The sequence below is a fragment of the Semicossyphus pulcher genome, unplaced genomic scaffold (genome assembly GCF_022749685.1).
Source record: "Semicossyphus pulcher isolate SPU_LCO1_2020_fin unplaced genomic scaffold, fSemPul1.0.p SCAF_22, whole genome shotgun sequence".
Lineage (NCBI taxonomy): Eukaryota > Metazoa > Chordata > Actinopteri > Labriformes > Labridae > Semicossyphus > Semicossyphus pulcher.
This window is the reverse complement of record NW_027211696.1, coordinates 21,821,111-21,831,239: the sequence shown is the minus strand read 5'-3', so window position 1 is coordinate 21,831,239 and position 10,129 is coordinate 21,821,111. Positions and strand designations below refer to the sequence as shown.

Genomic DNA, 10,129 nt, shown 5'->3' with positions numbered 1-10,129 from the left:
GCTAAACAGAGAACCTCGTTAAAGGAGGATGTTTCTTCCCTGATCCAAGAGGCTATCAAACCGCTGCAGACTGCAATGGATACACTGCAATCAACAATGAAGTCTTTCCAGGGCCGTCTCACCTCCGTTGAGTCTGTGGCTGGTGACAACTTTGAAAGATTAACGGTAGCGGAGTCTACCATTAAAACGCTTCAAAACCATAACCAGTCACTTCTGGAACGGATTGACGACCTCGAGAATCGCTCGCGGAGAGCTAACCTCCGTATATTAAACATCCCTGAAGGCAGCGAGGATGGCAAGGACCCCGTTAAGTTCATGTCCGAGGCATTGATGCAAGCGATGGCCCCCGATGTTTTCGCTGCGCCGCCTGAATTGGAGAGAGCCCACCGGACCCCGACCTCCAGATCCGGCCGGAGATCATCCCCCCGCACGTTCCTGGTCTGTTTCTCCAGATTTCAACAGAAAGAAGCTGCGTTGCGCTGGGCCAGGAATCACGAGCTGACGTACCAAGGTACCACTATAAGAGTTTATCAAGATGTCAGCGCACTGCTCGCTAAAAAGAGAGCTGCGTTTAACGGAGTTAAACAAGCCTTGTACCGGAGGAGCGTCAAGTTTCACCTGCTGTACCCGGCCCGGCTGCGCGTGATGTACGAGGATGACGTGTTTACCTTCGACTCACCTGATGAAGCTCAGAAGTTTCTAGATCAGAAGTTTGGTAAGGAGTAAGGCTATATATGTCGCGGTTTGGTCTGTGCAGCCTGGAGATGGTTAACCATCTGAGCTTTTGACATGTAAGATCACCTCTTCAACCCATCACGTCAGCCAGCGGTCTGAGGACCCGAGGTATGAACACTCACTGACGTTATTGCTTGACTAATCGGTATTATACTGTACACAAGTACATATCTTGAACTCTTCTACTGTACAGACCACTTATGTTGCCTTTCAATATTTATGTTATACACGTTCTCATATATGCTCGTTTGTTTTACAGTTATTGTATTGCTCAACCATTTTATTTTTTTTTCATTTTTTATTTTAACATATCATTGGTTTTTGGAAATAGTGTTTAGCCTGCAGCTTGCCTCAGGGAGAAGGACAAGTATAGGCTTAGTTCTAGTTCTGTTTTTGTTTTGGACATGGGATAGGGTTAGGGGAAAGGACACCACCACATTTCTGCAACAAACATTCACCTTAGTTCACTTAAGAAACGAACATAACTGTGTACTTTATCACAACCACTGCTCTAACTTCTCTTTACTTACTACTCTTTTCATTTTTATTTTTTATAGTTGAACATGAGAGATGGTATTGATGCAAAGAGGGCTGCTATACGATTCATTAGCTGGAATGTAAAAGGTTTAAATGGGCCTGTTAAAAGAGCCAGAATATTTAATCATCTAAAATACTTAAATGTGATGTTGTATTTCTACAGGAAACCCATCTACTGGTTAAAGATCAAGTCAGACTAAAAAAAGGATGGGTGGGGAATGTGTTCCATTCCAACCTTAACTCTAAAACTTGTGGAACGGCCATATTGATTCATAAAAGAATCCAGTTTAGTGCGACCACTGTCACCTCAGACCCACAAGGTCGATTTGTAATGGTTTCTGGACTTCTCTACCATAAGCCTGTGGTTTTGATTAACATCTATGCCCCAAATTGGGATGATGATAAATTTATGGGGAAAATAATTTCATTAATCCCAGATTTGAACTCACAACAATTGATATTTGGCGGCGATTTAAACTGTGTAATGAACCCGGTATTAGACCGTTCCAACTTTAAATCTACGAACCTGTCTAAAAAGGCCAAGCTGTTATCAGCCTTTATGAACCAGATAGGAGGTGTTGACCCCTGGCGTTCTTTGTTTCCACAAAGCAAGTCCTTTTCTTTTTTCTCCTCTGTACACCATTCGTATAGTAGAATAGATTATTTTTTTATTGACCAGACTCTTCTCCCCTTTGTCACAAACGCTGAATACTCAGCTATAGCTGAGTCAGATCATGCCCCTGTAATATTAGACCTTGCATTTCCTTCTTACAAATCAGAACGCCCCTCTTGGAAATTAGATAGAAATCTTCTGGCTGATGAGACTTTTTGTGAAATGATCTCCCAAAAAATTGATGACTTTATAGATTCCAACAAAAAAGAGGACACCTCCCCTTCTCTTTTATGGGAAACATTAAAAGCTGTAATCAGGGGTGAGATTATATCATATTCTGCTAAAACAAATAAAATGAAAAGAACAAAACAAGAGGAGCTCATTAAAGCAATAGCTATGGTGGATTCTCAGTACTCCACCTCCCCCTCCCCTGAATTATATAAAAAGAAGCTGGACCTCCAAACTCAATATAATTTGTCATCAACTGAAAAGACAGAACGTCTCCTATTAAAATCACGGGGGTATGTCTATGAGCATGGCGACAAAGCTGGACGGCTATTAGCACACCAACTTAAGTGCCGCTCCGTGTCCCAACAGATTCCACAAATACGGAAAGATGATGGTGAACTAACTATTGACCCAGAAGAAATTAACGAAACATTCACCTCGTTTTACTCAAATCTGTATACGTCAGAGATAACAAATGATAGCTTTAACATGGAACATTTTTTCAACCATCTCCAAGCTCCTTCTATAAAAACAAGACACAGGACTGAGACTGAGCTCCCACTAAAATCTATGGAAATCATTAACGCGATTAAGGCAATGCAGAATGGCAAGACGCCTGGCCCTGATGGGTACCCTGCAGAGTTCTATAAAAAGTTCTCTAGTAAGCTGTCTACAATCTTACTTGATATGTTTAATGACTATTTGTCTCATGGATCCCTTCCGCAGACACTGACTGAAGCATCAATTACCCTCTTGCTTAAGCCAGGTAAAGATAGCACGGAATGTGGCTCGTATCGACCCATCTCCCTTTTAAACTGTGACGTGAAGATCTTGGCCAAGGCCCTTGCCTTACGTTTAGAAGCCACAATGCATGACGTGATTTCTGCTGACCAGACTGGTTTTATTTTGGGGCGTCATTCATTTACAAATATCCGCCGGCTATTAAATATTATTCACTCTCCTGCGTCCAGTGCAGTCCCCGAGGTGGTTATCACGCTCGACGCAGAGAAAGCCTTTGATAGGGTAGAATGGGGATATTTATTTACATGCTTAAAGAAATTTGGGTATGGTCCTAATTTCATTTCATGGATTAAACTCTTATATACCTCACCCAAAGCCTCAGTAATTACAAATGGCAAACGCTCTCAGTATTTTCAGCTGTCAAGAGGCACCCGTCAGGGCGGCCCTATCAGCCCACTGCTATTTGCCCTGGCCATAGAGCCCTTGTCCATTGCACTCAAATCATTACCCTCATTAAGTGGAATCCATAGGGGAGGGGAAGAGCATAGAGTATCTCTGTACGCAGATGATTTATTAATGTATGTATCGGACCCTGTTTCAAGCGCCCCCCATGTGATCCATGCTCTGAGGAGATTTGGTGCTTTTTCTGGGTACAAATTGAACTTTAGTAAAAGTGAATGTTATCCTGTTAATGACTTGGCTCTTCAAATACAGGACAATGCTCTGCCGTTCCAGATGTCTAGAAATGGCTTTAGATATCTGGGCATTAACATCACAAGGGACATGCAGAAGCTTTACCAGGAAAACTTCTGTCTGCTATTTGAGAAAGTCAAATCAGACTTGAAGAAATGGAAAACACTTCACCTATCTTTAGCAGGAAAAGTGAACTGTATAAAAATGAATGTACTCCCCAAATTTATTTATCTGTTTCAGTGTATTCCACTTTATCTCCCTAAATCTTTCTTCAAATCTATTGATAAGGTCTTCACTTCATTTATATGGGAGGGGAAGAAACCTAGAATACGGCTAGAACTGTTACAGAGGCCTAAAATGCAGGGTGGCCTGGCTCTCCCAAATTTTTGTCATTATTACTGGGCCTCAAATGTTCAAAAAATCATGCACTGGCTCCACACTCCTGATACGGACTGGTGCCATTTTGAAGCTAAATCTTGCACTTCAACCTCTCTCAGAGCCCTGGTCACCTCCAGCCTTCCCATTTCTACTTCTCAATACACCAACAATCCAGTAGTCATAAATACCCTCAAAATACGGTTTCAACTTAGACATAGCTTCAGGTTTAATAATCTTCTCCATATAAGTCCCATACACAATAATCATCTTTTCCTTCCAGCTAGATTAGACTCCGAATTTACTCTCTGGCAAAGACAAGGCATTTACAAATTTAAAGATATGTATATAAACAGTATTTTTGCTAGCTTTGATGACTTATCACATAAATTTGGCCTCCCTCGGTCTAGCCTGTTTTGTTATTTCCAAGTCCGCCACTTCCTTCAACATCATGACCCCAACTTTCCATATTTACCATCACCTTCCGGTTTAGATGATCTATTAGAAACTACCTTCAGCTTTAAAGGACTTATTTCAAGAATCAATAACTGTATATCCTCTTTTAAAAATACAACTCTTGCAAAGATCAAGGCAGCTTGGGTGGATGAGCTGGGAGAGGACTTGGAAGAAGACATTTGGGACAGCGCTTTACTAAGAGTGAATGACAGCTCTTCATGTGCCAGATTAAGCATAATACAGTTTAAGATCTTACATCGCATCCACTACTCCAAAGCCAGACTTGCTAAAATATACCCTAACACGGATGCAAGCTGCGACAGGTGTCGAAATACTCCTGCCGACTTAACCCATATGTTTTGGTCGTGTTCAGCCTTAACACCCTATTGGTTTGCAATCTTTAAAACATTGTCAGAGGCTCTTGATATTGATCTACAGCCCAGTGCAGTAATGGCCATATTTGGTACTACTGATAGAAGATACTGTACAATAAGGAAAAGATATAAAAACATCATTGCTTTTACAACACTGCTTGCACGTAGAAGAATTTTATTACATTGGAAATCTAAAAATCCACCTAGTGTGTCTCTGTGGTTTAATGACCTAATGCAGTTTATACAGTTAGAGAAAATAAAATACACTCTCAGGGGGTCCAGGGATAAATTCTTTTCAGTCTGGGATCCAGTGCTGACATATTTGGGTAAACTTAAGACTGTGCCTGCTTAGCACCACTTAGCAGCCCTCTAGCATCTACAGTTGTGATATTTATCCTTGTGAGCTATAGTGTGTAGTACACAACTTGAAAAAATGGTGAGCCTATGATTATGTATGTTTGTTTTTTTTTCTTTCTAATTTATTTAATTTTTCATTTATTTATTATATCAGTATTATTATTATTGTTATTATTATCTCCTTTTTTTTTTCCCTGGATGGATGTCCTGTATGTTCGGGGGGGGGGGATAATTCATACAAAATGAGGTGAGCATTGGTCTAAAGCTCTTTTGTGAATGTTGTATCATGTACAACTCCTGTGATATGAGTGCTCAATAAAAAAATATATTCAAAAAACACCCGGGCCCTTTGCTTGACTCTTAGCGATAAGAGAGAGGGACTGACACTGCACAGGAATAAAGATTTGATGTCTCCCATTGTAAATTATAAATGTGACCTTTAACCTCCTTACACTTACCTTTATGACATCAGCTAAACAAGTCACAGCTTTCAAGTATTAAACAGAAACCCAAACATTGAAATATGTTATTTACATGTTAATTACAGACCGGTCACACTGCAGTAGCAGCCAGGGCTCAACTTTAGATTCTGTGAGGTTTGAATAAGACGCAGTCCTTTACTCCAAGTTTGTGTTCATGTAGTTGATCACATTTTAGGAAGAAGCACCCAGTTTTCTGATTTAGTTTTACTTTGCTGTTGATGCTGTTTGTTGGGACACTAACTCTTCCTCCTCCGTTTAATTTACACTTTCGCTCAACAGTCATCCCTTTGTGTCAACTGGAACAAGCAGACAGGCTGGACACAGCGGATCTGATCATACAGACCTACAACCAACAACAGTCTACTGAAGTGGTGAAGAAGATTCTAGAGAAGATCAACAGGAATGATCTGGTGGAGACACAAGGTCAGCTGTGGGAGACAAACAAACTAAGTCTTCTGCTATATTTATATTTTAAATGAATTAATTCTGCCTGTTTCACAGTGTCGTCACATGTAATGCTAAACTTAACGATACAGAAACAACTTAAAAGTCTTTGAAAGACTGAAAGATTCCTCTCAGGTCCATTTCTTGCTCACTGCTCACTTATAATTTATTTCGACTCATTGGATGCACAGATTGTTCTTTTAAAGCTCAGTTCGGCTACATTGTGTCTCCCCTGCACTTCCTCCAGGATTGATGTTGATGTTGATTGTTGTAGCCAGAAATGCATAACTTCACCGCAGCGTTTAAAACTTACAGTGCAAGTTGTTGTTGTTTGAGGCTTTTTCTCTGCGTCACATTTCACATCCTCTGTGAGCCACTGGGACAAGTCCGACAATGACAACCTTCTGGCTACGACTCCTAGCAGTCGCTTCCACAATGGAGACTGTGATCGTGGTCAGTTGGATTCCATGTCCCAAACCTTCTGAAGGATGCATGAAAGTTTCTGTGCACAGAGGAGCAGTTTACCCTCACTGCACGTTTAGCGGGTTAGTTCAGCAGCCTCCAGCCATCTGATCCCACTGACCACCAGGTGGTGATCACATGACACACATGGATGCAGATGTTCTGATACGACCACATAGTGGATAGTCGACTCATGTCCACCTGGACTTCGTGGTTGTTCTGGTACCAGGTGCTTTGATGAATCATTTTAAGCTCAGACATGGAGTTTGTTATGGCTAAGTACTAGCACTGTCCCCTAGTAAGTGTGGACCCTCCCCACAGACCAGTTTGCCTTTGGAGACCCTACCAAGGGTTAGTGCCCCCACAGCACAGCTCCCGAGGTCACAGGGACACACCAAGCCCTTGACCACATTAAGGTGGTGATTGTTTGAAACCGAGAGATCTGTCAGAGACAGGTAGAGTTCTGTCACAGGTGTGTCCACATTCAAAAGCAAATTAAAACCTTTTTCTGTTTCTATTTATGAGCAGGCTTATCACAAGTGACTATGTGGTTAATCTGGTTGTTGTTTGCCTTGTTTTCACAAACAGGTCTGGAATGGTTTGACCAGAGTAAAACGTCTTCAGAGGACGTTTCTCTGAGTCCTCCAGTGGTCAAAGCCTCCACAGATGCTCTGTAAGTGGACACAAGTCAAGTTCTTATCAGCTTCTCTCAGAGTGATCTAAAATGACAGATGATTTGTGTTTCAGCTCTGCTTGCATCACTGCTCATGTGTGCTTCAGGGTCATCAGACTTTGTGATCTTTGTGTTTACATGCTGCTGTGACAGTAACTCTGTGTTTAACCTACCAAACACTGACGGATGGATCATAATTGACTTGAGAATCAAGACAGGTGTGAGGTCGAGAATGTGTCAGGGTTAATTGAATTTTTGCTTTTTCTACAGGAGGGCTAACACCTCATGCAAATACGACAAGATCACCTGCAAACATCTGATCCAATCAGGGTCTCCTGCTGTCTACCAGCTGACACCAAAGAAAGGGAATATAGGAACTCTAAGAAAAATGACTCTCGGTAAAAAAGATCCAAACAAGAAAAGCTGAAAGCGAGTGACAATCGACTGAGCGACCGAATGAGGTACATCTTTGATTCAGTGGTGTCTCTGTTTGGAAAAGACCTGGAGAACAACATCGTCTCCCTCCTCACACACTCTGATGGAAGAACACCCAAAGAGGCTCTGAAAGCTCTCGAGGCTGCAAACATTAAGTGTGCAATAAATGAAAAGAATCAGCCGGTTCACTTCCTGTTTAATAACTGCCAGAGCACAGAGAGAAATCAGAAAAACAGGAATGCTTTAGAGGCTTCGTGGGACATAACACAGAGGGGAATGAAAGAATTTACAGACTTACTGCAAACACTTTCACCTCTAAATCTGAGGAACACTGCTGCTGTGCTGAATTCACGCATCAGACTGACAGCCTGCATCCAGAACCTGCAAGAACGAGTCGAGCTGACTGAACTACGACAGAAAGAAATCCAACAGACTCAGGACGCTCTGAAGAAACATGAAGAAGAGATGAAGAGCAACGAGAACTTCACTGTTGAAGTTGACGAGCCATACAGAGAGATTAAACCAATTAATGGTGGAAGGTGGGGGCTGGTGTTTTATGAAGGAGCTGTCCGCTGTACAGTCTGTGAGGAGAACTGTCACTACCCTGGATGCACACTGGCCTGGTATCCCAAACACTGTGAGGTCATGAGAAGAGGCCGCTGCGCACTGTTTGTACCAACAAGTGTCCTGTGTCTGACCATGTGAAAGAAAAGAAGATCTATGTGACCAAGACAAGAAAAGTTCAGAAGACTCTTCATGAGGTCAAAGAGAAGTATGAAAAGAGTAAAGCAGACTGTGAGAAGACGACAAGCCTTTTGGAAGATCTTGAGAGGAAAGTGGAGGAGCTCCAGAGAGACAAAGATCAGTTGTTGGAAGAGTCCTTCCAGCACGTTCTCAAACTGGAGCAGATCGCCCTCAATGCTGATTCACTGTCCACTCACGTCCACCTGGACTTCCTGATTGAGAAGATGAGGGAGAGAGGAGACGCAGAGAAGGTCCAGAAACTGGAGGAGATGAGATGTAAATAACCCAATTCATATTTTAACTTTTAAAAAGAGAGAGCCCTGCTGAGCAGTATTTTTGATGCATTTATTTTGTGTTTATTACCTGCTTTCAGTGTTTAATGTTTTACTTCCGGTTTAAATAGCAGAGCTCTTATTTTGAAGGCGATTCTCTGTTTTCAGTCAGCCTCTCTGTCTCTGACCATCAGTAAAGTCTCAAACCATCTGTCGGAGGGTGGATGAAAGAACCAGAGCACAAACTAACCAGCTGGTAAAGCAGTTGAAGAACAGATAGAAGTGAAGTGAACAGCATCTTTCTCTTGTGAAGGAAACAAGGTCTACACTGTTGTAATCTCTATTTACAGATTCTACATAGACATGAAATCTTTTCTACGTCTAAAATTCAACTTAAGATAATTTCCCTGTCACTGAGTCACGAAAGCTGTTCAGCGTCAAGATTTCCGAACTTCCTTGAATCCATCAGAAATGATGGCTCCGCCCTCCGTTCAACAAACTTCCGATTGTAAAGATGTTTTCTTCTCCTCTTGAGGACAGACCTGACGAAGCTTCATGTTGACTTTTTACTTATCTGCATCATGATGATGACATTTTGCCAAAGGAAAGACCCATTGATTAAAGTCAATCACAAGAAAATCAGGTTCTTTTTTGTAAACAATGCAGCACGCAGAAAAGGAAACCGTTTATTGCTAACCGCTGGCTACACGCCGCGGCATGTGCACAGGTGTGCTCAGAGGCTATATCATTGTCAGACTACAGCCGATGGGATCCGAGATCTACACTGTTGATACAGAGTTTAAACATCACAAGAGGTTTGTCACTCCTCTTCTCAGCCTGACGTTGACGTTCGACGTAAAGAAAACTTAAATGTAGTCACTGTCAAAGTGCTAATGACTAAAACTGCGCACTGTTGTATAAAATGTTGATGTTTATTCGTAGTCTTTATTCTTCTTGTAGTTTCAATAGGTACTTCACTGTACAAATTAATATCACTGCTGGATCCTGTGTTGTTGCCCCCTGGTGTTGAATGTTGGGTACAGCAGCTCCCTGCCTCCCCTCTCACACAAACCTATTCAAAGTCCTTTTTCTCTTCTGGAGTTCCTTTGTGTGTTGAATGTTTTTAAGGTTGTTCTAATGTTCTTTCAGTAAATATAAAGTCTGTGATTTATTCAGAATAAACTGATGTGGAGTCAGTAATTCATCAGTTTGTTCAGAGGATGTTCCAGAGCTGAACTCTGAAGGCTGTGATGGAGCTCAATCCAGCGCTCGCCTTCAGAGTCATGAGTGTGATGTGCTTTGTTTGATTGGGTTTCCTCGCGTGTTCACCTGCTTTGGATGATAGTTTAGATATTCCACATGACACAGGCCGTGTGGAAACATTTGATCATGTACTTGTGTTATATGTTGTTGTATTTGTAGTGATTGCATCATATTGTGAACCTGATCGATGCAGTGAATCAATAATAAAAGTGTGTGATGAAGTCCGTCTGCTCAGAGTGTCTTCC

General features: G+C 41.8%; 1 protein-coding gene and 1 pseudogene across 1 annotated transcript in view; both read left to right on the top strand.

The window, feature by feature from the left end:
• The first annotated feature begins 7,584 nt into the window (after positions 1–7,584).
• Positions 7,585–8,633, top strand: LOC138602427 (uncharacterized; annotated as a pseudogene).
• A 505-nt stretch (positions 8,634–9,138) lies between these two features.
• Positions 9,139–10,129, top strand: part of capslb (calcyphosine-like b) — a 32,377-nt gene continuing 31,386 nt past the window's right edge. Inside the window, exon 1 of the mRNA XM_069673568.1 lies at positions 9,139–9,436. Coding sequence (XP_069529669.1) covers positions 9,339–9,436 — 98 coding nt within the window. The 5' untranslated portion in view covers positions 9,139–9,338. The remainder of the gene's footprint in view (positions 9,437–10,129) is intronic.